The sequence below is a fragment of the Pleuronectes platessa genome, chromosome 11 (assembly GCF_947347685.1).
Source record: "Pleuronectes platessa chromosome 11, fPlePla1.1, whole genome shotgun sequence".
In the NCBI taxonomy this organism is placed as follows: Eukaryota; Metazoa; Chordata; class Actinopteri; order Pleuronectiformes; family Pleuronectidae; genus Pleuronectes; species Pleuronectes platessa.
Genome location: NC_070636.1, coordinates 7,853,101 through 7,880,717, shown reverse-complemented (window position 1 = coordinate 7,880,717; position 27,617 = coordinate 7,853,101). Strand labels below are relative to the sequence as shown.

Genomic DNA, 27,617 nt, shown 5'->3' with positions numbered 1-27,617 from the left:
CCATGTTGTTGTTGTAACTCATCCTGACAAAAACATGAATGTTTTAAACTAATTTTACGCCAAATTACTTCCAACGGTTGCTGACACAAGTCAGTTAAAAATGCCTGCTCAAAGGTTCAGGCACTGACAATGTCATCCCCAGAGGTAAAACCACACCATTACATAAAATAAATATTGATATAGTAAATATTAACACACACAAATAAACTTTATTGAAACTTTTCAGCAACAACTATACATTGGACGCAAGAAAGCATAACCCATGGACTGTCATTGATTTGTTCAGGATAGATTTTGAGGATTGCAGAACATAATCATAAATACACTGAAACAGAAACCTATAACACATGAATGCTGGTGAGTGTTTCTACAGTGTGGCTGCAGCACTCGGGGCCACGGGCCTGATGATGAGGGTGAGCTCCATCGGAACAGGGGGAGGAAGGTATCTCTCCTCCCTCAGCAGCCGCAGCAGCAGATCCTCAGTGTCGTGCGGCCAGCGGTAAACGTGCGTGTTCTGAAGCCAGCTGGGGACGTGCTTCTGCAAAAAGACATTCAAGTATTAAATGCATTATTTTCAAGAAGAGAAGATAGTGGAACATGTCTGTTATCAAGCAGAGCTCTGACCTGGGAGGCGCTGAGGAAGAGAACCGGTATGAATCTGAAGTTCAAGCTGCCTTGTTGGATGAATTCATTCTGCATCTGCAAAGTTAGACTTTAAATTTAGATAAATGTCTCCTTATGATTACGTCTTATTTAAAAGAAGAGCTACACTGTCTCACCATGGAGTGGATATATTTAGTGTGAAGGCCGAGGCTGTCCACTACCAATCCGTCGATGTCTGCTTTATACTTTGGACTGATGGCGATGATAATCAGGTACGACGGCTGTTAAAAGAATACACACACGTTTGAGAGGTAATCACAATCTGAAAAGACAAATGTTGAAATTCAAAACAAAGCCAGTATTGTGAATTTATTTAACAGTTAAAGTACAAAGCCACAATAAGTTTGACGTTCCCTTGAAAAACTATCCAGAAAAATGTTATCTGACATTTTTAGGAAACAACACAGTAAACTACACAACCCTAGTGCTGCTCACTTACGTCTTTTAAGTATCTGTCCTTCCACTTGTTGATGTCCAGGCTTCTTACAGGGTCGTCAAATAGGTCGATCTGTGAAAGTGAAATCGGGAAACGTAAGTTAGTGTTTAAAACTCAGATTATCTTCTAAATGTCGTAAATGAAACCTGTAGGTTGAAACTTACTGCCGGACGAAAACCTTGCTTTGTGAGGAAGTCCACGAAAGGAACCATCTCTGAGCACACGTCCGAAGAATACGTGATAAAAATGTTTCCTGAGAAGGGAAAAGATCGCTGAATCAGAATTAAACTCAGACTCTATTCTGTTTTGGTTGGTAATTACATTTTAAGTAAATAAATCATAAACAATTTCAACCAAAAATGGAAACAGCTTTAATACAATGAAATACAAGAGGCCTTCTAGTAGAAAGCCTGACTTGAGTTTAGGCAACAAATCTACTTGGTTGGTTATAGGGAGAGATCATGCTTTGGGTTTAAATATCTTAAATTTATACATTAAATAAAATATACATATACTAACATTAACCATGTGCAAACTTTTCCTGTGTCCCTTTAAATATATTGGTTGAATTGAATCAAAATTTTAGTCAAGATGTAAAAAAAAAAAAAAATTTGTAGAGACATTTTGAATGTGTTTTTGTATTTGACGACATTTCGCTGACTACTGCTGAACCACTCATTGTTGATCTATTGATTATAATTATGAAGATTGCCAGACAAGGATAATTTTATTACATTATTCTAATTTAACATTTCATTTTGCGGTACTTGTCATGCAGTTTGTCCTGTGGAGTTAAAGATCTGTCCTCAGCACATTGTAAATCCATCTTAAATTGAATTTTTATTTTGTTTATTTTACTAAGCCCCTGAAACAGGCTTGGCAGGTTAGAGACACATACAGATTCAAGACACACCCAACGGGCTCTGCTGATGTTTTTATGAAAAGCATCGGACTGTGACTCTGTGGATCTCGCGTTGTGCTCAGATATAAAAGGAGCAGCTCAAACAGGCCTCCCGGGTCAGGTGACTCACGGCACTCGTCGGGCAGACTGACGGTTCTTCTTCTCTCCAGTGGATGGGACCCGGGCGCCTCGGCTCCTGCAGGGCTCAGGTTCATCACGCTGACCTGGGACATGCCCATGACGGGAGGGACGGAGAACTGCGGCACGTTAACCGAGACCTCAGCCTGTGCCCAGCCGTCGCTCACACAGCTATCGTGACTTTGGAACCTGAGGCAGCGACAAAGAAACACAAACAAAGGCTGTTCAGCTGAATTATATGCAAAGTAGAGGCCTCTGCAGAACCTGACTCACATTTTTCAAACACCTGACCTGTGACCCTGTGGGGACTTTGTGGATTTGTGTGTAGAAGGGTTGACACCTTCATGTACGTCATATTTCTGTATTTGCATTCAGGAGTGTTTTTTTTTTTTTTTACCACGTAGGGGGGGCATCACAGGGTCTTCTGTGCTGGCTGGGGGCAGAGAGGGGGGGGCGAGGCTGAGGTGGGAATCTGAGGTCGTACTGCCCTGCTGCTGCAGAGGGATAGTACCGGCCCTCCGCAGTGTGATGAAGGCCTGTCAACACACAGTGAAACATTTCTGTACCACAGCACATGTGTCAGGTTGGAACAGGTTCACACAAATACTTGGATAATTGTTTAGGAGAAAGTTACAAGCCCTCATAAACACAACTGATTCTAAAGACATTAAATTGAAGACAATTTACTAATTTGCTGCAATAAACATTTCTAATTATACACTATCTAAAGAAAACCCTGAAAACCTTTCTTTTGTAATGTGAGTCACACATGTGTCACATTTTCTGTTTTGTGGTGTATAAACAATTGGTTGTACATGGATATAACTTCAAAAAGAATATATTGTAAACTTTCCCTTTATACATTTGAAATGATAATTAATAAAAGTAATAGTAAAATAAAAATTTTAAGTGATGTTTCTTCCAGTTATTCTGTAAGTATTCAATTGCTCTACTCATTCAAAACTACATTTTTACCGACCTACATGTATATTGTTTATACTTTTTGTACAATGTGTGATAATGACTTCATAAAAATAATCAAATAAATCATTCAAATCGATCAGGGAAAGAGTTTCTAAACTGTGTCAGGCTCACATATTGGAGAAGATATATATATATATATACATTTATTTATTTTCATTACCCTGTTGTTCTTTCTACTAAAAATATTTATGAATCTATATTTATGTTATGCTGTGTTTAAGTTTTTCTGAATAAACTAAACTATAAATAAATAGAGTAAGTGAGTAAGTAAATATGTTTTCAATACACAGGTTAATATAAATAATATAAAACAGAAAACAAACAAACAAAAACTCTTCCTTACCATAGTTGTGCGTATAGTGGTGAGGAGGTAGAAAGGGGCTGTTGTGTTGCCACTCGTCATCAGATCTCAGCGGCAGCGGAGGCTCAAGTTCTTCTTCATCGCTCTGAAGCTGAGAACTGTCTTCATACTCCCCTCTGAGAGTCAGAAACAAGCATTTAATATCAATTATACACTGTTTGTTGAATTTCCAAACACCCTCATACAAGACAGTTTCTCCTCAGTTACCCAGCCGTGTCCCTGTTTGCAGGCCCTGCTGCTCCACACTGGTTTGGTCCACAGTCCCAGCAGCTGGGACTCTGTCTGGGGTCTGCAGGTCGTGGGCCCCAGCTTCCGGGAGGCGGGTGATGGAAATTCATCCTGGAAAAACTTGCTCCAGTATCTCGTGGCTGCCTGTGGTCCATCAGCTCGACATGCTGGCCCACACGACGTGGCCAGCTCCCTGACTCGTGGCTCACTGGTCCGACTCCGCACTCCGAGCAGCAGGTCGGTGAGACTTTTTCAAGATGTGGTTTGACATAAAAAAACTGGTTGGCAGTGACTTCAGGGCCCAAGAGGCGCACGGAACTTTTAGAGTCATCTGCAGCTGAGAAGACTTTCATTTCTGATACTTTCTCAGATTTCTTCATCTTCACCAGGTGACGTCAACAACAACTCTGTGGGACGAGAAGGAAGAACTTTGACTGTTACAGTCTGGCCTAGAAAACACACAGTTTTAGTAAAGTTAGTTAAGATATGGTTGAACCAAACCTTTTTCATGTAAGATAAATACAAGGATTCTCAAGAAATAATGTCACATGCATGAAAAGAATAACACACACACACACCTAGCATCTGAAACAACATCCTATTCTTAATTGTTGTGGAACAGTTTAGTGTGAATGGAGAGTAACAAAGGCATACCTGTTCTCAGCTGGCTTCTTCACTCTCATGTAAGTGCAGAGGCTTGTGTGTGTGTGTCTGTGCTAAAGTCTGCTATATGCAAATTCTCCATTGCTTGAGCTGCAGCCAATCAGAGCCAAGAATGTAGTGTGTGTGCTGCTCAGCCAGACCAGCTGTGAAAGTTGAGCTCGGGCTCAGACTGTGGGAGCTATGAGTAAGGAGGAAATATTCTCCTCAGCAAAAGGAAGCAGATTAGGAGGAAATTAAAATGTGAAAAAGAGGTTCAATGTGTTTGAGCAAGTGTGTTCTCATGCTTCTCAGGCCACAAAGAAACATACTAGTCTCCTGAACATGCCAGATTATTTTCATCAGGATCCATGAACTATTAATGACATAAGAAAGTCTTCCTCCCCCTGATGCATATCAAACTGTTTTAAGTTCCTTATTGAGTCATGCCCCCTCCACCCCCTTCACAAAAGGACCTGTAAAACAGTTTAGTGGTTATGTATGCGTAACTCATGATCAAAACCTGGCTTGCTGAGGTAATTAAACAAGCACTAAATCATTCTATGTGCCGCAGATGGCTGTTTGGCACTTACAGAGTGATTTGCATACACGGTGAGTTCAGTCACGTTATCTGTGTGTCAAGTCCAGACTGAAGGAAAAACCAGAAAAACTCAAATCGCTCTCCCGGACACCGCAGTCATTTGAGCTGCATGTATTTACACAGAGCTGGTGGAGGAAGTCACCCGACAAGTGTTTATTGTTTCCAAGTCACAGGCTGATGATGGCAAGAGTGTTTATTTCAAAACCAGCTGTGTACAAGTAACAGACAGAGACAATAAATAATGCAGAGAGACCAGAACAAAAAACAGTTGGTGTTCTACTGAATTGGGGTTAATATGTCGTACAAAATCTAGTTTTTTGCTCATGGAAGAAAATCAACATGAATACACACAGACGAGGTGTCTTGTCCTGGGATGCTGCTTCTCAGGCGGGGGGGGGGGAAGTTGGATACTTGAGGACAATAAAACCGTCGTCCGGAGCTGAACGTTTCTCCGGTAAATCACAGAGAACCGTGTTAATTTGAGGACACATAGGAGTGGCCGTGATGCTGAGCAAAATAACACAAAGAAAGTCACGCACGTTTGGTCTTGTAAACAACATGTTATTTCCAGGAACACATTATGGAGGGACAAACACAAGTAACACATCCTTCATTCCCGTCTCTTGACGATGGGTTCTTACACAGCCTGCTGCCGTTCGCTAATGAAACATACATTTTTAAAACATTCTCAGTATAATAAGCAGTCAGCCGAAAACAATGGTTGCAGTAGAGAAAGGACGTAAGCCCCCCCCCCTCCCCGTGGATTAATCTAAACTAAAAGTTACTTTAAGCCGATTCTTAAAAATCATTTGGCCGAAGCTGAAATGCAATGAATGCACTGGATATCAGTGCAAGGACGCCGCACAGAGTTTGGGTGGAAGAGTCCATGACGCACTACGTTAGTGTGTAGAAAGCATGAAGGCATTCCCTTACATTAGAAGAGATATTACTAAACATGAAAAGGCAAGAACGGGTGTTATAAGTACATCTAAGTTCCTTGAGAAGAGGAGAGAGGAGTATTGTCAGGATTAACCTCGTAAAAAAGGTCAGTGGTCTCCCAGAAAAACCTCTGAGAGATCTCGGTCCATGATGACTAACTATTAGCATTCCTACAATTATCATGTGCCACCATTTTGTTCCACCAACTGTGAGCCTCACGCAATTTCTCTACGAGCCGTAAATCTGAAATAACTTTTAACCTTGGATTAAAAAAGGAAAACCCACATATTTTTTCCAAAATATCAAAAGTAATATAAAAGGAAACAAACAAACAAAAAAAAAGAGATAAGTAAACAAGCATTTTGTATTTACACTACATACAAGTTACACAACTTATCTGGTTCATCCATGGCAAGTCATTTCATCTCAAACGCCCCTCCCACCTCACAAACATCCACTGAAGTGATGGTCATTTTGCTGACAGCAGTCCTTACGTCCCTGTGTGTGCATATTTGTGTGCATGTGTGTGTATGTCCGTTTGTGTGTGTGTGTGTGTGTGTGTGTGTGAATGTGTCTCTGCATGTGTGTGTGCATTTGTGGGTATGTGCATGTGTCAAGCTTGGAAGTCAGAAGTCAGTCGATGAGCCTTTGAGATGGTTAGAGCCACAGGATGAGAGAGAGAGAGAGAGAGAGATAGAATAACGTGGAGTCTGGCTCTCTCTAGTGGAGAGCCGGTGAAATGACATGAGTTGAGGCCGGCGGTGCTCAGAGATTATCCCCTGGCTGGTACTGGGGCTCAGTGGCAGTGAAGTAGTCCTCCAAAAACGCCTGCAGGTACTCAAAGGTCGGCCTCTCCTCCGGGTCCTTCTTCCAGCACTGCACCATCAGCTCGTGCAGCGACACGGGGCAGTCCTGCGGGCACGGCATCCGGTAGCCCCGCTCCACCTGCTCCAGCACCTCCCGGTTGTTCATGCCTGGAGGGAGGAACAGGGAGATACGGAGGTAAACATCACGGACAACGCAGCCTTCCAACAACTACCTCCCCCTGATGTAACTGCCTTGTATTTCTGGATATTTCACATGAACCTTGTTTGGATATTTTATATTTTATACAACTCCGTCAAACAACCTGAGCGTCTACAGCTTTAATTTACTTCATTTTATTTTGATCACACTGTGCACCAATATATATTTAAGTAAAAAAATTAAACTGATAACAATATATATCAGCTAAATACTCACAGACTAGAATTCTGTCTCTGCAAACCAGTGCAGTTTCAATCTATATATTTATATATGGGAAATGTACAATGTGTTACTCTGGCCACTAGGGGCATCTTAATCAAAACAATAACAAAACTCCTAGTGTGATGACATTATATTTATTACATCTTTATTTATTTAATTTTGGTTGTATCGCTGATCTTAGAAGAAAATTAAACCGGTGACCATACATGAAAAAGCTGGCAGTCATTTACCACCCACGCTAATTTTTGTAATAATTCTTTAATTTAAAACAATGTAGCTCTTCCTCCTCTTCTGTTATTCTGCTCCTCATCCAGGAGACTTCAGTTTAACGCGTATGGGAGCAGATGAACACAGACTCATTTCACATGTTGGCCCAGTCAGCTGGTACAATTCTCTGGATTATGCACAACGTAATGTGAATTATGCAACGTGCTGTTTTTTTTTAGCATTCAGAACCATGGCTGTTGTCTCAGAAGACTCACACGCACGCTGCATTAATCAAACATGATTAGAATTGAGATGTGATTACATAATCCACTGGGCTGGACACACTCACCTGGATAGGGAACTCTGCCCTTCGTCACCAGCTCCGTCAGCAGGATGCCGAACGACCACACGTCGGACTTGATGGTGAATTTCCCGTAGAGAGCGGCCTCAGGAGCCGTCCACTTGATGGGAAACTTGGCCCCTGAAAGAAATTCCGAAAAGATGCTTGAGATTTCTGTTAAGCAAACATTGTGATTTCAGCAGAAAGACAGAGACTTGGAATGGGTTGAGTTCATACCTCCACAAAAGCCCATAAGTCCCCTTAAATCTTTATCAAGCTGCACCTTACTACACACAAACATAGAAATCGGTTCCCTAAACATGCCAGATCCATGCAGGGCGGCGTGGTGGTGCAGCAGTTTGCACATTTGCCTCTTGGTTTGAAACCTGGTTCAGCTGAGGTCTTTCTGTGTTTCTTTGTGGGATTTGTCCAGGCTCTCCTGCCTTCTCCCACAGACCATAGTCATGCAGATTTGAGTTGGGTTAAAGAAAACCACTGATAAAACTCCAAGAATGATAGCTTGCAAAAATTATATACTACAATTTGGACACCTTCTGTTTTTACCGTGTTTATCCTAGATTCAGTTTTTATGCTTATTTCTATTTCTTACTATATTTTCCCCTTGTGTTGCAATTCTTTTTTGTTGCTTTGTTAAATTAGAATTTCCCTTAATGCAAGTTTAATAAAGGCTCATTTTATCGGATGGAGGATAGGAAGATCCATGAATTATTTTCTGAGAAATTGGTAAGAATGTAACAAAAAGTTTAACAGAAGATGTTAAAGAAGGCGCCCTTTTGCCTCGATCCACCACAAATTTTACTGGATTTTTTCTTGACCTACGTCACATCAACAAGTTTTTGGGGGAATTTCGATTACGCACTTTCTGGGTAAAAGAACAAACAAACAAAGCAATAGACAGGGGTGAATACATCACCTCCGTGTCAGAGATAATTAAAGCAACATCCTGAGGAGGAAGTAGGTCAGCCCGTCTGTAAGGATATATTCCTTCATCTGATATTTCATTAGTGCAGAGACATGAGAACATGGCAACATGTCGCCAGGGAATAAAAAAGGAGAGATTCCATTATCTCTCCTCGTCTTCGTTTGCATTTGGCACAGAACGAAGTAAACATTTAAAACGCTAACCAACGGGCGAGCGTGTTGACAGAGTGACTAACAGAGAGTGGAAGTCCCCCTCGTCTGTGTGGCTCTTTCCAACAAGATACACAGTGACAGATTGATTTGTGTATTTAACATGGGCTCTGTCTTAAGGCTGCACTGTGCCCTTTGTGAATGTGATATTCTGTTGTCTCTGTGCCACAGTGTAACCACACGTACTGCTGTTTTCCACTGGTGTCACTGGGACATATTCCCGCCCATTTACTGTAATTATTCTGAACATTAGCATGTGTTCTTATGAGAGTGTGTGTGTGTGTGTGTGTGTGTGTGTGTGTGTGTGTGTGTGTGTGTGTGTGTGTGTGTGTGTGTGTGTGGGTGTGTGTGTGGGTGTGTGTGAGTGTGTGTGTGTGTGTAACATGTGTTTTGGAATTGACTGCATGGAATAAATCATCTGCCAGCCCGCTGACTTTTTCCTCTGACGATGAGGTTTTCTGAAGATGCTGTGGTGAGAGACGAAGAGGCGACTGCAGAAAGGTTAAAGTCAGACAACGGATAAAGCAAATGAACGGGTCAGAAGTTAATCTCTATTCCATCGACGTGATATAAAAAAAAAGAAAATATTTCCAGACTGGGATCAATGAATTCAAAGTCCTTCTTATTAAACTGTGGCTGCTGGTTGCAGCTTTATTGTAATTCCCGAGTTATAATAAGTGTTTGATAAGTGTTGTTTAAGTGTTTGCTGAGTAAAAATAAAGATTTTGAGGATTATTATTTCAACTTCAATTTTATCATCTAGCGACTTTTATTTTTGTAAGTTTTGTCCCAGCTTGTGATGCTACAGTGACTTCCTGTTTAAATAGTTGAATTAGTAAAATTAATCTATTTTATGATGGATTTACAAGAAGCTGGTGTGACCCAGTGGAACCAGTCTACCTTGTCTGGCTGTGTATTCATTGTCCTCGATGAGTCGGGCCAATCCGAAGTCAGCGATCTTGCACACCAGACTTTCTCCGACTAGGATGTTGGCGGAGCGCAGGTCTCGATGGATGTAGTTCATCCTCTCAATATACGCCATGCCTGCTGCCACCTGGGAAACAAGATTTATGTAAACGTAAACATCAACAAAGACTTTCAAGGTGATCAGATCTGTGCCCACAGATTCACAACAAAATAAAAATTCAAGTGTGATGTACAATTTCCTACGCACCAACAGGAAGTGATGAGTTCAGGCTTCAGAATAAAATACAAACTGCGCTAATTTTGTCCATGTGGTCTCGGTATAAAGTGCACACAGAGCAACCAACCTTCGTCCTGCTAATGTGAGAAGAGCCCTAATGAAACCCACCGCTAACAGCTGGATCTGTTTAAAGTGGATGAGGCTCTTAAAAGATGTCGGATCGTGTTCCGCGTCGTACCTGAGCGGCCATGTCCACTAGGTTCGGCAGCTTCAGAACTCGTCCATCTCCGTCTTTCAGGAATTCCAGCAAACTCCCTGAAAAAAGGAAAAACATGATGAAAACAGATGAAACGAATGGATCGTGCTGTTTCAGCTGCTCGAACTCAACTCGGGTTTGGATCAAAAGTGAAACAACATGTTGTCGTTAGCGTGACATCAATTCTGGGATTCCTGCCACACGTTACACTCGGTGCAGATATTTATTTGTTAGTTATTACTGTGGTAACCGAGGACCTCAGTGTTTCAGAGCTAAATCTCTCCAGCTGAAACCACACCTGTGTTTGTATGGCTGCATTGAAATTGTGTTTTCTACAGTGTACATGGGAATGAGCAGCACGCTAGGAAGAAGAACACATACTGCACTCTCCGTGCAGATGTGTAAATTATGCACACAATGTGTAGGTGTGTGCACATATGGATATGCAATATTCATTGTGTGTCTTAAAACTCAGCTTCTACCTTTGCACATGTACTCGGTGACGATGTAGATGGGCTCTTCGGACACCACGGCGTACAGCTGCACCAGTTTGTCGTGTCGGAGCTTCTTCATGATCTGAGCCTCCTCCAGGAAGGACTCGGGCGACATGGTGCCGGGCTTCAGGGTCTTCACTGCCACTTTGGTGGTGCCGTTCCACGTGCCTGACGAGAAAGGAAATTTATGCGGTTGTTAAAGTTTAATTCAACAAAGACTTATGATTGGAAATAAAACCCTGCAGAAATGCCAAAGTGAGATTTTCGGCAAATTAAATTTTTTTGATTTAGAGTCTGACAAAATGAAATATCAGAGGTATGTGCCATTGAAGTCTACTGAAGTTATCAGTTACCTTGAGATTGTAATATCTGTGCAACTTAATACGAAGGGTAATCTCTATAAATAGATTCTGCATGTGGATATTCAGTAGCTATAGGTGAAGGACAACATTTTTTGGTCAGACGCCTTCTTGTTTCTGTTTCTAGTTTGACCAATCACGTTTGAGCAGGCAAACAGTCTGTGTAGAGATCCAAAGAGGCGGGGCACATTGACTGAACTGTGTCGGCTTTTTAATTGATCACTGTTAATAGAGATAAGCCAAAATGTCATCTGGAGCTAAAACACCTAAAAAGTATTGCTCTTTGTGTTTCTGGTGAAGAAACACTCAACTTATGTGACCAGAGAAACTACAGTTGGACTGGGAAGAGTGAATGGAAGATGAGGTCTAGGCCCTGAAACCCACCGTCTCCACCGAAAGCCCCAAAATATTGTCCCTCACAGAGTCACAATACGACACTAACGAGTGGACACTGCTAAACCAGCATCTCTCTGTAAACACTGGGCTTTAAATGTTGATATAATAATGTTAAAGTTTCAGAACTTCAACTTCAAGCTACAAGAGAACCATTTGGATACTCCTGGATTCGGATTACTCCATGTTTTTGGAAGGAAAGCAGCAAATCCGACACGCATGGAGCCTGTTACTGCCAAATGTGGGACATATTAAGTTTTACTGAACTCAAATGAAGTAAAAGAACATATCAGAGACACAAGAGTTGACATATACCAAGTTTTAACTGGTCTAAAAGGCCCGGTTCAGATCCTGAGTCCAATCAGAAACCGTGGAACAATCTTGATCCAGTTAATATGGACTGAGATCATGCAGAGCAAACACCCCTCCCTGGGGGTAACATTAGCTGGGTGTTCGTTTTTGAATGATCCAACACACAGAGAATGTTTTGCAACATTGCTCACAGCTGTACAATTCTTTTTCCATTTGTGCCAAAAAGAGCTCGACAATAAAACGGTACACACCCATCCAGACCTCTCCGAACTGGCCGTTTCCGAGACGCTTGATGAGCTGCAGAGACTCTCGCGGGATCTCCCACACGTCTTTGGTTTTGACGGACAGGTCGGTGAGACGGGGCATGCCTTTGTGGCACGGCACAATCAGGCGGCAGCACAGTCCGGCAGCCCTGGCTAGATCGAGCACGCAGTTGGAATTTACAAGTATGTTAAAGAAGAATTAAACCATATGACATTGGAATTTATACGAGAGAGAAAGCAGACATGGAGTAGATCTGTCAGGTCAAGAAGTTCCTGTACACCTTCCCCCCCCATAACTCTCACCAGAGTAGTGCTGTACGAGCTGCTGCAGCGTCTCGAACTGGGCCCTGGTGGTGATGTAGTAGCCTCCACTGTCCAGCTTTCGAATCTTGTAGTGTTTGACATGATCTCCCTTGATGTCGTCCCAGTCCTGGATGGAGAGCGAGTAGGCCCCTGGCACAGAAACAAGGATAAAGGAGGATCAGCGACCCAGTGCAGTTCCATATGAGGTCACCGTGACCTTTAACCTTTGACCACTGAAATCCACTCATCTGTTCATCTTTGCGTCCAATAGACAATTGGTCAAATATCTCAAAAAGGCAGACATGAGATTTAAATGTTCAAGATTCCAAAAACCTGTTTTGTGAGGCCACTCTGACTTTGAACTCAAATTCTAATCAGTTCATCTTTGAGGCCAAGTCATCATCTATATGGTGTTGTTGAGAAATCTTGTTAACAAGGACGGGAAGGACGGATAGTCTATAATATCTGATAACACTAAACCATGCTGGTTTTCATAAGGGATCACAGAACATGTGATGTGTGTCAGGGTATATTTAGCACAATCTGCAAACGATTTAGGACAATGAATGTGGAGCAGCTGACAAACTAATGACATGGGAAAATAAATTGAATTTTTTAGTTGCGATGTCGGATGACTTCATCTCAAGCTCCTCTATAAATTAGCAGCTTCTAATTTGCACTTTGCTAAAATCTTTATTTATTCACACGTGGGCCTGTTGCCTAAAGTTTGAAAGCGTGCAGCATGTCGGCGTGCTGGAAGCAGCGAAGTCAGAAAGTACCTTTAGTTGTTTCACTCTCACGGATGAGGAAAGTGCCTCTAGCGTTGCCATTGGAGAGAAGCTGCCTCTCTGCATCCTTTCGACCTAATTTGCCAAAATACCAGCTGCAGGGGGAAAAACATGGGATCAAACTGAGAGGAGAAACATTTGGTCTGAACAGTTTTTTATTTTTTTCAATATTGTAAACTCTTTCTTTTCGTTCGTGCTGCGACGCCACATTTAACAAACAGGCCGCAAGATGAGCTCTGAAATATGTATGATGTGATCTCTTCTGCTGAAGCTGAGACTGTGCGAGAGAGCGTTTGCTTATGTAAAAAAAATATCTACTCACTCCTCAGCTTGGATGGAGTCCACTGGAGCTACGTAATTGCTGGGAATGTAACCAGTTCCACCTGTAGTGAGAGAACGAGCCTCCCACCAGTCTCCCTCACTGAGGAAGAGGAGGAGGAGGAGGAGGAGGAGGAGGAGGAGGACAGAAAGTGATGGGGGAAGAAACAGAGACAGATTAAGATGGACACTTCATCAGCGTTTGAACCTCGTGCATCATAGTTTGAGGTATTTATTTGAGGCTTAAATTTCGGATGATTACATTTCAGACATTTTTTGATTTTATAAGAACCAGCAGAAACCCTGTTCAAGCACGGATAACCAGTTTAATCAAGTGGAGGCCTATTTATTGGCTTTGTCTGACACCTCATTAGAAATCAAACAGAATACCAAAACAACCTTTTTATTGTATAAAAGCAGACGCAGCCTGTCTCTGTTTCTTACTCTTACAAATCTAACGAGATGGTTTTTTATTCCTCTCACGCAAACAAAGAGACAGCAATCATTACAATGTGAGAAATCTGCCAGATCTTAAATGTAACAACCTGCCTAAACCAGGTCAAGTCTTCACCAGATTACAGACATGTTTCCTCCATCTGTGTCGATGGAAACAACATTTCCTTTCGAAGCGCAGGAATCAGACCTTTTCGCCACAGAGGAGGAAAACACGACCGCCACCCTGTCGAATGGTGTCACGCAGATATTTTCACACTTACGTGCTGTTGAGGATCTGGAACCTCTCCCCCTTTCTGAAGCTGAGGTCATCCTCGGTCCTGGCTTCATAGTCGTACAGAGCCACAAACAGAGTCACCCCTGCAGGGAGGCAAAGCGTTAGGCGTTGTGGCGACAGCAGGTCACGGTATGAATTGAATGGATGGGATTTTCATTGTGGTTTGTTAATGTGTTCAACACATGGGCTGCTTGTCATATAACACAAATAACAATCACTTCATTTACTCTTTACATCACATCTGCGGATTTACTTTAGTCAAGTACAAGTCTCACAGTTTAAAGTATTAATGTTTTCCATTTAAGTGCTTCCATATAGGACAGACATGGACACAATGTTAAGATGGATGACACAAGAGCTCCCCAAAAAGTGAATTAAAAGCATCTTGATCACCCCCTAGTGGCTGGCTGAAGTATAGGTAGTAAAACTTGACTCCTCCATGTTAGTAGATGAGACAGGGACCAAACTAAAAGGTTAAAATACACGTAAAATAAATTCCTTTAAATTTGATAATGTACAGTGTCGATTGCAACTTTTAAAGTCCTTTGGTCTGTTTTTATAAATTGTGTTAATATATAATTCATAATTTATGTTTGAGAGATTGAGTCATTGATTTACTTTATGACATTGTTGGGCCTTTTGAAGCTACATTAATCAATACTTCATTAACAAATAAGCATTTTTAAGCTGAGTTTTTTAGTTTTATGTCCTGAAACTTTGGTATTTTAGTTTTTGCAGATGTTTTAGTAAAATAGACGGACCGTGCACTACCCGAGCATCACCACATGATGAGCAGGCACAGCTAGCGAGAAGCGATGAGCTTTAAGATGATGGAAAACCGCAGCTCAAAATATACGAATAACATTTTCTTCAGGAGTGAGTGGAGACCAAAGCAGAGCTAAATGAGAAATAAAGATTCAAACTCTAAATAAAATGCTGACATTGCTCGGTGTTGAATGTGTCAATATGTCGCTTTGTGAACTCGATTGCTATAACAATCAATTTGGAACTAGTTACCCCCAAGTGGCTAAAAACATAATGATTGCATGTTTAACATGCAAGAAAATAATTGTCCCTGTTTTGTTAACAACCCCATAAAACCTGACTCCTCTTTATCAGACGAGGCATCATCTGTGAACGAGTGAACAGTGAACGCTGCTGGTCCACATTAGGGGGCAATCAAATTTATCTGATGTGATCTGGAACAGCCCTGGAGCCCCCGTATCTCGTAATAGGCCTGAAACTGTGAAATGATTTCATTTTCTGATGTGATCTGAATCCTCCCTGGACGACTGCTGCAAGGAGGCCCAGCACATTTCCCTGTTAACGCAACGCCAACCTCAAACATGCTTCACAATGAGCAAAAGGCCGACATGCTGCAGTCTGCAGAGGTCAGACGAGGCCTCTGCTCAACTTCTGTCCCACTTTACTTTTATTTGAGAGGCTTTCTAAATTTAACTCCTCCATGTTTCCCTGTGCTGCCCTCCTGGAGTAATCTCTTATTCATACACACACTGACTCTGCTGACTCCGCAGTTGCCGAGTGTTTATCTGAGCTGGGATCAACCTTCAGAAGAAGAAAAAAAACAGGCGCAAAGCAGCTGAGATGCTGTTAATTTATACATCGCACATCGTATGCATCTCTAAAATCTTAAGTAAGAGACTGTGATGCACGTTGCTCAGGCCCACAAGCACTTTTTACTATTTAGCACAATGTCTGATCTCTCTGGTCGTCAGATGTGCCTCGCAGAACACCGGTGATAATTTAGGTCACTCTGTTTTCCATTAACTTGCAGCCAGTGGACATTCATCTTGAGCAGAGAGAGGACTTTATGGAAGTGCCACAATATCAGCACACACGAAGGAGAAAAATCTGCCAGCCGGTGAATGGTAATCAGACACAACTTTGCAACTTAGACGTTTTATTTCTCCGTTCCCATTGCTCCATTTTTAATTCGACCCCCGTTTGATGACAGCACCATATCTCAAAGTCAGTGTCACCTTGTCTTAAAACTCCAGATGAAAAAAGAAGATATAATCCTCACCTGTTCCTCCCCGAGACCGCAGCGTCCCAGACTGCGAGGACGTGTGGACCCCTCCGAACACGGTCACCCCCTGCGGGGCGGCGGTGTGGAAGTTGTTGTAGTTGGGGATGTTGGAGAAGCTGGGGTAGTGCTGCGGCGTGGGGTCGGACCCATAGCGGTATCCCGAGTTGTGGGAGACGCTGGTCTCCCGGTCATCGGTGAGTTTCGCTGCTTCTTTATCCTTACATTGGACGCAGCCCATCCTCTACGCTCTGCGGGCGAGGAGAGAAAGAGGAGACGGAATTAGCACGGAGGTAAAGTAATAGCTCCAAATACCGTCTCCGTTGGGAAAAATCATGATTCAATACTCCATTATTTCAAAGCTTCCTCAGAGAGCGACAGAGCCTTCATGAAGACTCCTTCAATTAGGCTGAAATTAAACATGATACTTTAATGTCCTTTACTTATTAAACGGACGAGCATAAAGTGACTGCAGTGTAAGGATAATGTGTGCGTTTGTGTACAAACTGATGTTGATGTGAGACACTTTGTGCTGAGAATATCCAGGTTAAGTTACCATAAAAGAATTTAAATGCACCAATTATCATAGTTTACTTTTCCCTCCAACTGCACGACCACACTTTACACCCGGCCATTGCATTTACAAGTTGGCATGCGCGTTATTTTTGTTTGTTTTACGAGGAGCCACACACGCCCATGTATGGATTCACAGCTCAGAGTTTAAATGCACAGAAATAAAACCCATGGAGTCTCATGAGAGAGACTGAAGCAAAGCTAAAGCTGTTTCTGTCACAAGCGAGGCAGTCCGCTTTACCAATTAAAAAGAGCCTGATTCTCTCTATAGACCCAGTAAACCTACAATAGAACTGCTCTCAAACCTAAATGATGCTTCTAACACACGACGGACGGCAAAAACAAAAGAAAAAACAAGAAGAAGACAAATATCTCAGGATGAAAGAGAGTCGTCACATGTGTAGAAGAGGCTGACGAAGATGTCAACTTGCAAAGACCACAACATAAGTGAGCTGTTGGTGATGAGGGCAGACGTCTGGCTCCTGTTGTTGGGAAAGAATCTGACCCCAGACCATCTCCAGCTGTGTTCTTCATATGTGAAAAGCAAAATGTCTTCAGGGGTCTCTACATCCAAAGCAATAACAAAATAACTAGTTTGATGTTGTCGTGAAGCAGCAAAGGATCATGGGATTTCACCCCCATTACCATTTACTCTTTAATGGGGGAGCTTCGGCGAAAGAACCCAAAGAAAATGGCAATGAATAATCCATTACATGTGACCAATTCAAACAGGGGAAGGAAAGAACAGTTGACTGGGTAACTGGCTCGAAGTGTGGTTTTCATTTGTCACGTCCCCAGAAGTTGAGATGGATCAAACCACGGGTGAAGCAGAAAAGACACAATTAAGAGGGGACCTGAATGAAACCTCTCGTTACCCTGAATGAAATCTGGGATTTCTCTGGGTTTGAACATTGTTGGAAACATTTTGGATAACGATAGTACACAAGTCAACAAAATACACAACACAGATCTAGTTGTTGTTATCGATTTGATGAAGAACTGTTAAATATTATATATGAAAGCTCTTGAAGCCGGTTGGAACATGGCGGAGGAGGAGGAGGAGGAGGAGGAAGAGGAGGCCGCCCGACATCAAACATTAGCGGCCAGCTGACGTCGGAAACGGCTAATTGGAAACACACTTGTTTACAGAAGTGGCGCTCGGGGCAAACGCCAGCGCTGCAGCAGATGGAGGAAGAGAGGGAGAAACTCTTGACCCAGCTAAAGACTCACTTACACCCACGAGAGCAGCGCACTCACAGGTGGTGCCTCTTTTAATGTGGCGGGTAAATAATGGAACAAGATGGTCACACAGCTAGTCAGTTCATGAATTAGTTTATGGAATAAAGATAAAAAATAGTTTGATCCTCATCAATTGTTTAAGAATTAAAGCAGAAATTGCTAAAATGTACAGATTCCAGCCTCTCAAATGTGAATCATTCTTTTAAAAGTGGTTTTATTAACATTATTCTAAATTATGGACCAAATTATCAATGAGCAAAGTAGTGAATCAAATGGAAATAAAAATTGAACCCCTTGAAATTACATATTTACATTTTTTCAGAAACGATCTTGTCAGGTTTTTGAAGTCTTTTCTCTTGGAGACAGAGACATGTCATGAAGGACGTGTCTCCAAGAGTTTAAATGGTAACAAGGAAAGCTACACACAGTAAATGACTGAATTCCTTGAGGCCTGTTTTACATTTACAAGCCAGAAAAGGCTGAAGCATCAGAAACACATGTGTAACTTGTTGCACACTGCAAGTCAAGTACAGCTTCCAGGTTATACTATGGCTTTAAACAAGTTGTGGAAAAAGTTAAACACAAATCGTCTTAGATCCTTTGAGCACCACTTTCCACAAACTGCACTGATATAAAATCTAAACTTCTGCCTCATGTTGTCATGATATCCTCGGCCAGAAGGTTATGTTATCGCCCCTGTTCATTGGTCGGTTTGATGTCGGCAGGATTACACAAAAACATCCTGAACTTGTTGGAAGGACATGAGCCAAGAAACAGGCCATTACATTTTGGTGCAGATCCGATCAAATGGGGGAGTTCCCTTTCTCTAGCTTCGCAAGTGTGAAGAATGATTTGTGAATCTTGATGAAATACATATATACACAAATCTATGAGTGTGTTTAATTTGGTGCCACCTGATTGCATTTAAGGGAACTCTCCATGATCCAACGTTTTTTTCCAGTATAGTAAACATCATTAATGCTTTAAAGAGGTTTAGTGAAATCTAAAAGATGAAACACATGCCCGGCCAATACAGAATTCACCGCCTGTGCACATTTCCAGTCCTCTACATTTACTCTGCACCTAACTAACTCAAAGATAGGAGCCACTGCAGAGAGAGGGAGGACACTGTAATTCATTACTGCCAATAAAACCCCATAAAGTACCCAGAAGTAGAGACGAGCCCGGCGGTAGCTCTGCGGTATGAGCTCCAAGCAGAGCTGAGCCCACAGACTGAAACACAAGACGGAGGAGGATGAAAGCATCTCTAAAATACATCTTTGACTTTAACACCACCTCACATCGTACAGTAGCCTCTTCATTGCAGCACAAATACACTTTAAAAACACACGTTAAGCCTCTGATTTCAATTTCAGGTGGAAACACCCATGCCTCTCCAAACCTGAAGAAATGACAGTATACTGTCAACATGACAACGTAACAGTCAAACAATTTATTAATTAGACATGAAAAATGTCCACACAATTTTGATAAATTGTTTTTTCTCTGTTGGTTGGACATTTTTATTGGATCTGCCACATCATTCCACCAGGTTTCATGGAGATCAGTCCAGTAGCTTTTGTGCGATGCTGCAAACTAACAGACACACAAACAAACGCAGATGCAACAAAAACAAGCGGATGCAATAATCTTTAGGACACACAGCGACTTTCCTGAGCGTTGGAAACAGGGGAGCGTGAGTCTGAAACCAAAACATACGCACATACATACAAACACGAACTGGGGCACTCTGACGGCAGGGATTGAAATAGCACTGGCTCCGCTCCTGGAGGGATCCGAGTAAATGAGGGGAGATCTCATGTCGTCGTGCTGCCTGCGGGGATTATAAAAATCTTCCTGCTCTTCAAGTCAGAAGGCCTGAGACGAGCCTCGCTTTTAATTCACCCGCATGGAACGCGTCTGCTGCAGGGAAGTAGGCCATCTTGTATTGTTTATATACACTGGGTCCCCTCACGTGTTGCTTTTACTGGACAGTGCTCGCTCGGTTAATGTTTGCATATGAATCACGTCGGAGTTGCTGCATAGGTGCAATAAAATCCGACATCTTTGGAGATCAGACACATGAAGTGAGCTCGACAGCCACAGGAAGCTTTGCCACATTTTCCATACAATAAGAGCGTCGGAGCCATTCATCAGTGGCTCTCAGATCTCTGAGATTCGATGTGTCAAGACGAGGCCCTGGATCTGAGCTGGGTGTTTTCTCTGCTTTTCATCATCTCGGACACACAGAGACATGCTCGTCTTGCTCGGCAGCTCCCAACCTGTGGCACAACGATTCTCTCCTCGCAACAAACAAGCACATGGAGCCATCACAACCACGGGGCTCGTTCCCTTTCCGTGGCAAAGCCCGCGTATCACATGACCCCGCTCATCACGCTATTCTCAGGCCCGGATGAACAGCCTGCCTCCGAGAGGACCACACTGGCGTGATAAGCGCCGGTCCGATGGGGATCGGAGACACGTAATGTCTTGTAACACTAGGCGGAGATAAGTGGGGGGAGCGAGGGTGAGCTTGACTTAACACACACACACACACACACACACACACACATACACACACACGGGCAGATATATCACACTGAAACTCCTCGTCTTGATTGGCTCAAGATGCAGTCTGAAAGGATGTCAGGCCAAATCTGTTAGATATGATTTATCACCGCAGTAGAAGGATTCGTTCACATCGGGAAGTGAAGACTGGAGACTAAGAAGACGAGGGAGAAGAAGACGATGAAGAAAAAGTAGATGAAGAAGAAGAAAAAGAATAGGAGGATGAAGATCAAGAGGATGAAAGTGAAGATAAAGCAGAAGATGAAGACAAAAAAAATGGCCAGGAAGATGGCGAAGAAGAAGATAAAGAAAAGGAGGAAGAAGATGATGATATTAAAAAAGCAACAGGACGAGGTTAATGTCTCCACATTAATCACCAACACTGGGCTCAAATGGAAATTAATTTATGAAATGAAGGCCTTTATATTGATGCTGTACGGGCACAAGTGTTAATCATCTACACTATCCTACACACAAACACACACACACACACACACACACACACACACTCACAGAGCTGGAAGCCATAATGAGATCCTCGTCCATTTGTATCGAAGCTAACTAACTAAATGAAAAAGACAGACATGTCAGGGTCACACAGCAGAACTGATGGATTAAACAGGAGACGGTCAATGAGGCCTGAGAAACAGACATATGTGACGCGTGATGTTCTGTGACAGAGAGTAAAAGATCTGCATCTGTGTAGAGATTAAATAATCTGATTATTAATGGATTATTTCAATCAACAAATTGTTTACATTTTTCTGAAATGATTAAGCGTTTAACAGTTTATAAAAGGAAAACATGAAACACAAATGTGATGACGTGCTCCTTCTCTCTGTAAATTGCAAACACTGTTAAATAAAGATATTTGGCTTCTGGGTTATTAATTGATTATTGATTGGAAAGAAAACTGCATCTGAAGACATCACATTGAGCTCTGGCAGATCATGATGGTATTTATCACAGATCTTTTATATTATATAGCTTAACAACTGATCAATCATTGAAAATATAAATGACATACAATGTAACTTATAAATATAGTTATAAGCTGGAGCCCTAATTCATTACCATATGTCTAATAAGGCCTGTGGAGTCAATACAAGCTGCACATGTATATTTTAACAGCTATTTGCATTACGCACAAATCATGTATATGGCCCGAGTGTTGAAGCCCTTATAGATTTTTTTTATTATTTGTACCAAATTTCTTACTCTGATACTTTTTCAAATAGTTCTTTATCCATCCACTACTACAGTGAATACACTTGAATGGGACATGGGTCAAAAAGGAAGCCTTTAAATTCTGGTGCGTGACAGGGCCTTTTTTATTATATTTACACCTATTTCCACATTTAAAAGGACGGACATCTATGAGTGCCTGGTGCAGCTTGATTGAATCTAAAGGCCCAGTTGGATCTTGGCGTATTGAACAAAGATCACACTAAAGTAGACAATGGCCGCACAGAGCCTTTCAAATTTGACTGACACTGTAATAATGTGCTCAGCTGATTATTACATCTCATAACAAACGTCATTATTTAACCCCGGAGAACTTGGAGAACACAATCATTCTGCAATTGGAGACAAGACAGGCCTGTTCAGTTGGGAGAGTGGGGTCCCTGGACACTCAGATCATTGACACAAGCCACAACACAAGGTCAAACCACCCACAGCCCTCCCACGTGTAACGACCTCATTCAACCACAATAAAACCTGTTATACGTCACTAATGAAACGACCCAATGGGGACCATTTATCGGACGAGCTCCATTTGAAATCACGCAAAACCCGCTGTTGTGTTTACCAGACTCGAGAACAACTCTCCTCCTTATGGCTGCCATTCTCTGAATAGTTACAATATTTGCTTGTGTCGGACAACTGAGTTCCTTCAGTGTATCAACAACAAGACAATGGCCACATTTCACTGCGCCGCATGATTATCTGCACAATGAGACGCAGTGTTAAGGCTTTCAAAGCTAGCTATAAAACCCACAGCTGAGCTTCATACAGTATGTATGTGTGGGTTTAAGCCTTGCTTGGCTTTTGGTGTCACAGTGTTCACAGTTGAGTCATGTTGTTAAATCACTGAGCTCATTGTAAACATCCATTCAGTCACTCAGCGAGAGTTGTGCCTCGTACGTGGACATTTTCCGAATGGCATGAAAGGCCAAATTAGAGAAATCTGAACTAATGTTTCTGTTTCTTTCTTTTTTTCCAGAAGTAGCAGCAGATTCTCGCTGTTTGGGGCCTGAAGGGATTTTTCATCATTCTTTCCAAATCTCATGCCAGTGGAGGGCAATGGTCAGTGCACGGATCCAATGGAAATAGCCATACAGCAGCTGCATGTAGGGCTGCAGCACTTAGTTGATTAATGGATTAGTCGGTTGACAGAAAAAACATCTGACGCCTATCGGAGGAATTAAATCATTCTAAGCAGAATGTGAGCATGTGTTGCTTTTCCACGGCTTTGTGTCGTAAATCTTTGGTTTGCACAAATCAAGACATCTGAACATGTCAACTTGCGATCTGGAAACTGGGGTGGACAGTTACATTAAGTAAATAATCTGCAGATAGATCCATCCATTATCTATACCGCTTATCCTTTGAGGGTCATGGGGAGGGCTGGAGCCCCTCCCAGCTGACATCGGTAAACCCTGGAGAGAGCGTCGATGTGTTGCACGACCAACATACAGACATCACTCTCACAATCATTCACACTCACAGGCGTTTTGAAGTCTCCATTTAACCTAACTCCAATCTGCATGGGTTTGGACTTTGGGAGGAAGCTGGAGGAAACCCAGACAGATACAGAGAGACCCTGCCAACTTTACCAATATGGGATTCAAACCAGAACCGTCTTGCTGCGCCACCATGCCACTGCCACCAATCAGTAGATAAATCCATAGTTAAAAAACAGGTTGATTAATCTATAGAGTTTATTTAGGCATGTTGCGTTTTCACCCATGTCTGTTTGTTGGTTTAGTAAAAACTACTAATCAATTTCCAACAAACTTGGTAGAGAGATGTATCCTGGGCAGCCTGGATTGTATTTCTCAACTTGACTATGTTTCATGTCAATGTTATAATTTAGGTTATAAGACCACGTCCTACTTTATACAATAAGAACTAGACAATCATGTGTAGGATTGTTTGGCCTTGGTGGAGGTAAGCGCTCTACTGTGGGCCATTCTAGTGATTAATTGTTGCTTCAACAAAACAGAAAAAAACAGCAAAACAGATCCATCCCTATTTCCCTACACCCTGAGGTCTCTTCACAGGTCGTTTTCTGTTTGACCAACAAACCGAAGCCAAAAGACAGTGAGGTTACAATCATGTTAAGAAACAGTGAAGCAGAAAATTGTCATTTTAGGATCAAATGTTAAGCATTTTTGCCTCAGAAATTACTGGAACAATTATGGATATAAGCAGTTTCCAATGACATGTGTGTCAATCGCCCATTCCACCAATCAGGAACTCTAAATGGCTTCTGTGCGACATTTCTTCAGAGACACAAAAACCAAGATATCTTGACCAACTGGCCCTTTATTGAGATCTACACCTTTATGGCCACACATTTCATGAGAACCTGACATCCTGAAATCCCAGGATTCACAGCTCGCGTGTCAGCGTGTCTGCAGAGTAACGGTTGGACTGTATGGACACGGAGGGCCTGAGGGGAAATGTATACAGTCCATGAACCACAGTGTGTGAGTCCTTTCATTCAAAGGTGGCACACATCACGCACAACGATTGTGTCACGGAGCAGAGACTGCATGGTGCTGCTGTTTGTAATCCAGCACACAACTGCTGCTTTGAGTTACTGCACATGTACACAAACACACATAGCCTTGACTTCCTGGAAACTAAAGCATAGTTACTACTTGTCTAACCTTAACATTTATAATCCTAACATATCCTTAACCTAAAACTAACCTTAACATGAAGCTCACTATAACCTTAAATCGACGTAAACCTAACGTTAACTTAAACCCTAAACTTAAAACTAACATTAATATAAACCTGACCTTACTGTTAACCTCACCATAAGCTTACCTTGACGTAAACCTAACCTTGACGTAAACACAACCCTAACCTTAATGTAAACCTAAAGCCTAACTCAAACCTAACCTAAACATAAACCTAACCTTAATGTAAATCTGAACATTAACCTGAACCCAACCTTAAAACACGTTTTCTCCTCAGACTGTAAGGATCTATGTTATGGGGACACTTATGGTGTTTTGTCCCCATAATGTTACTGTGTAAACAGATTCAGGACCACACAACAAACACACACCACACACACAGTATATCAACCCAAGATGGATGGCTGCACCTCCAGACCCTTCATATAACTAGATTATGACACCGCTTTAATTTGATATTCAACCGCGTGGTGATGCGATTCCCTTCAACAGTCTGTGACAATTATTTAGGGGGAGATCAATAAATCGGAGGTTGTCTGCAGGCCCCCGTGTGTGTGTATGTGTGTGTTTGCGTGAGTATGTGTGTGTGTGTGTGTGTGTGTGTACGTGTGTGTGCGTGGCCTCAGTGGTCAGCTCTGTTCTGCAGCGCGTCCATCTCTGCTGCAACACAAGAGCCTCTCCACAATCACAACAGCGCCAAAACACACACACACACACACCATCACCACTACGCGTGTGTATGTGCGTGTGTGTGTGTGTGTGTGTGTGTGTGTTTGTGTCTCCATCACAGCTACATGTGCAGATCTACCTCAGTGAACCTACTCTGTGTTATGTATCTCCTCTCTCGTCAGGAATCCATCTGGCTGTAGAACCGGGGGGACCAGGCGGGTGCACCAATTGAAATTCAACGCAGACGGAGGAGGAGGTAGAGAAGAGGGGAGGGGGGGGTGCAGAGAAGAAACGCAACTTACCGCAGAAAAATCACATTAATCCATCGGAGTGTGCGGGGAGACGTTCGCGGAGGAGCCTCGCTGGCGGGTCCGCACGGTTCCTGTCAGCGTCGGGTGGGAGCCGCGGAGCAGGAGTCGTCTCTGCAGCCGAGTCCTCAGCTCCTGTCGCCGCCGTGCGCACAGAGGATGACGAGGGCGACGCGCGGCAGGATGCGCATCGCAGCACGCGCCACATCCGGGCTGTCCCCTTCACGAGAAAACTCCCATCTGGGTTGTTTTTTTGGAATAGAAAAGGAAATGAGAATCCCAATTAGAATCAGGGTTTATTGCCAAGTGGGTTTAAACACACACAGGGAATTTGATTTGGTGTTTTTGTGCAGGTAAGCATAGTATAATATTAAAATATTAAAAACACTAGAAAATGATATAGTGAGATATAGATGGATATTTACAATTAGACGGTGAGTGAAAACAAAGACAAGCAATATTTTGGAAATTGGAAAAAACGAAATTGATTTGAATTGCCATGAAATGTACTTGTTTAAAAGTTCGGTGTGTAGAACTAAGTGACAGTTAGTGGAGAACTTTCATGTTGCAACTGAACACCCCTCACCTCACCCTCCCCTTCCAAACATGAAAGAGAACCTGTGGTGGACGTCAGTTGTGAGAAAAACTCAAAAGGTTTATAGTTTGTCCAGTTTAGGCCACTGTCAAAAACATGTAAAGAGGACCCACTTCCGATGTAAATATGAAGTATTCAAATATAAAGGGCCCATTCTAGGGTAAAGAAAACAACAATTAGTACAATTTAGATGAAACACACTGGTGAAAATATCACTGGGATTATGTCATATTTAATTTCTGCAAATAGATCCCTTTCCCCTTTATCTTACACACTGAAACTTTAAGCTAAACTATACAAAGCCAGGCAGTTTTATTCATACAGCACGTTTCATACACATGAAGTGAGTCGGTTTGAAACCATGTTCAAGCAAAATATAAGATTATAAAGAGTTAGGAGAGAGAGAGATGAAATGTAATAGGATGCATCCGTGTGAAATAAAAGAATATGTTGAAAGAGACAAACAGTACAAATTAAGCAGATAGAACTGTGTAAAAGAATAAAATGCAATGATGGGTTGACTTTTTAGAATAGGTTAGTTAAACGCACTGGTTTAATATCAATGCTCGATGTTACATTTCAAATATAATAAAAGCTTTTGGGATTTTATTTTGGTACCCAAACCTCCAGTGTTCCGGTGTCTGTACGTTATCTTGACGCAGATGTTATTGCGTCCGACTGATGCGGATCCACATCGAGCAAAGAAATTTGATGGACAGCATTTACGGCCAATCAGAAATTACAATGTTTAGCAGGACACCGCCTCCTCTCTGGAGTGATTGGGAAGAAAAAAAACAAGACAAGATGGATAAATTGTCTGTTTTTGTTTAATGCAAGTAGAGTTCGATTTGCTTTATTTGTTTTTACTTTATTTAAAATGTGGATTTTAAAAACAGTGACTTTCACCTTGCAGGTCTGAGAATATGAGAGATTTGGTTCCAGCTCAAATCAAGAGCAGGTGATTTTCTTTTCTTTGAGCCTGAGGGGCTGTTAAGTTGTTAATAAGTGGGATCCCCCTGCTGAGGTCTGAGGTTTTATTTGTAGAGTCTAACACTACGCACACACACCCACACCCCCACACATACACACACACACACGCACACACAAACACCCTCACACACGCACCCACACTAATATTCAGGTGTTAACTACTCCCACTGGAAGCTGACCAAGACAATTAAGAGGAAAACACCAGCAACATCCAACCACTGCCTTTCGACGGCCTTCAACCAGATTGTCATTTTGTCATTTGTAAATTGTCTATTTGAACAGTTTAACAATAAATACATAGAGAGTTAATACATAGCGCAGGGGGAGGCAGCAGTGGGCGGATCTTAAAGAAGCTAATGTTTACCCAAAACAGAAAATGTGAAATCAACATGACTAACTACAAGAGTCAATGAAATAATAACACAACATATATGAAACAATAATAATATCCAAATAAAAGCTAAATATGTGTGTTGTGTTGTTGATGTGCATTTGCATTCAC

The 27,617-nt window shown here is 42.1% G+C and overlaps 2 protein-coding genes across 3 annotated transcripts; both read right to left on the bottom strand.

The window, feature by feature from the left end:
- Positions 1-189: 189 nt before the first annotated feature.
- LOC128451477 (E3 ubiquitin ligase TRAF3IP2) lies at positions 190-4,728 on the bottom strand. Of its 2 annotated transcripts, none has more exons than XM_053435326.1 (10): positions 4,366-4,728; positions 3,691-4,118; positions 3,466-3,599; positions 2,536-2,674; positions 2,131-2,327; positions 1,264-1,352; positions 1,103-1,171; positions 780-884; positions 625-699; positions 190-538 (listed from the first exon to the last, which is right to left on the bottom strand). In XM_053435326.1, exons 2-10 carry the CDS (start codon positions 4,089-4,091, stop codon positions 368-370), a joined length of 1,380 nt encoding a protein of 459 aa, XP_053291301.1. In that variant the 5' UTR covers positions 4,092-4,118; positions 4,366-4,728; the 3' UTR covers positions 190-367. The 2 variants fall into 2 exon arrangements, with proteins under 2 accessions (XP_053291301.1, XP_053291302.1); XM_053435327.1 differs by having other exon boundaries at positions 3,691-4,160; positions 4,366-4,402.
- Positions 4,720-25,662, bottom strand: fyna (FYN proto-oncogene, Src family tyrosine kinase a). Its single transcript, XM_053435325.1, has 12 exons — positions 25,525-25,662; positions 16,242-16,492; positions 14,184-14,280; positions 13,472-13,570; positions 13,141-13,244; positions 12,362-12,511; positions 12,047-12,211; positions 10,720-10,899; positions 10,220-10,296; positions 9,738-9,891; positions 7,695-7,826; positions 4,720-6,864 (listed from the first exon to the last, which is right to left on the bottom strand). Exons 2-12 carry the CDS (start codon positions 16,480-16,482, stop codon positions 6,656-6,658), a joined length of 1,608 nt encoding a protein of 535 aa, XP_053291300.1. The 5' UTR covers positions 16,483-16,492; positions 25,525-25,662; the 3' UTR covers positions 4,720-6,655.
- Positions 25,663-27,617: the final 1,955 nt, after the last annotated feature.

Bases quoted from the DNA above. Each gene is read 5' to 3' on its own strand.
- LOC128451477 (XM_053435326.1), bottom strand. From the start codon at position 4,091: ATGAAGAAATCTGAGAAAGTATCAGAAATGAAAGTCTTCTCAGCTGCA. The intron at 1,353-2,130 runs GTGAGTCACCTG...TTCCCTTCTCAG, and splicing joins CAGTCTGCCCGACGAGTGCC to GAAACATTTTTATCACGTAT. The intron at 700-779 runs GTGAGACAGTGT...CTAACTTTGCAG, and splicing joins CTAAATATATCCACTCCATG to ATGCAGAATGAATTCATCCA.
- fyna (XM_053435325.1), bottom strand. From the start codon at position 16,482: ATGGGCTGCGTCCAATGTAAGGATAAAGAAGCAGCGAAACTCACCGAT. The intron at 14,281-16,241 runs GTGAGGATTATA...GCCTCCCTGCAG, and splicing joins GCGGTCTCGGGGAGGAACAG to GGGTGACTCTGTTTGTGGCT. The intron at 6,865-7,694 runs GTGAGTGTGTCC...TCCTCCCTCCAG, and splicing joins GGGCAGAGTTCCCTATCCAG to GCATGAACAACCGGGAGGTG.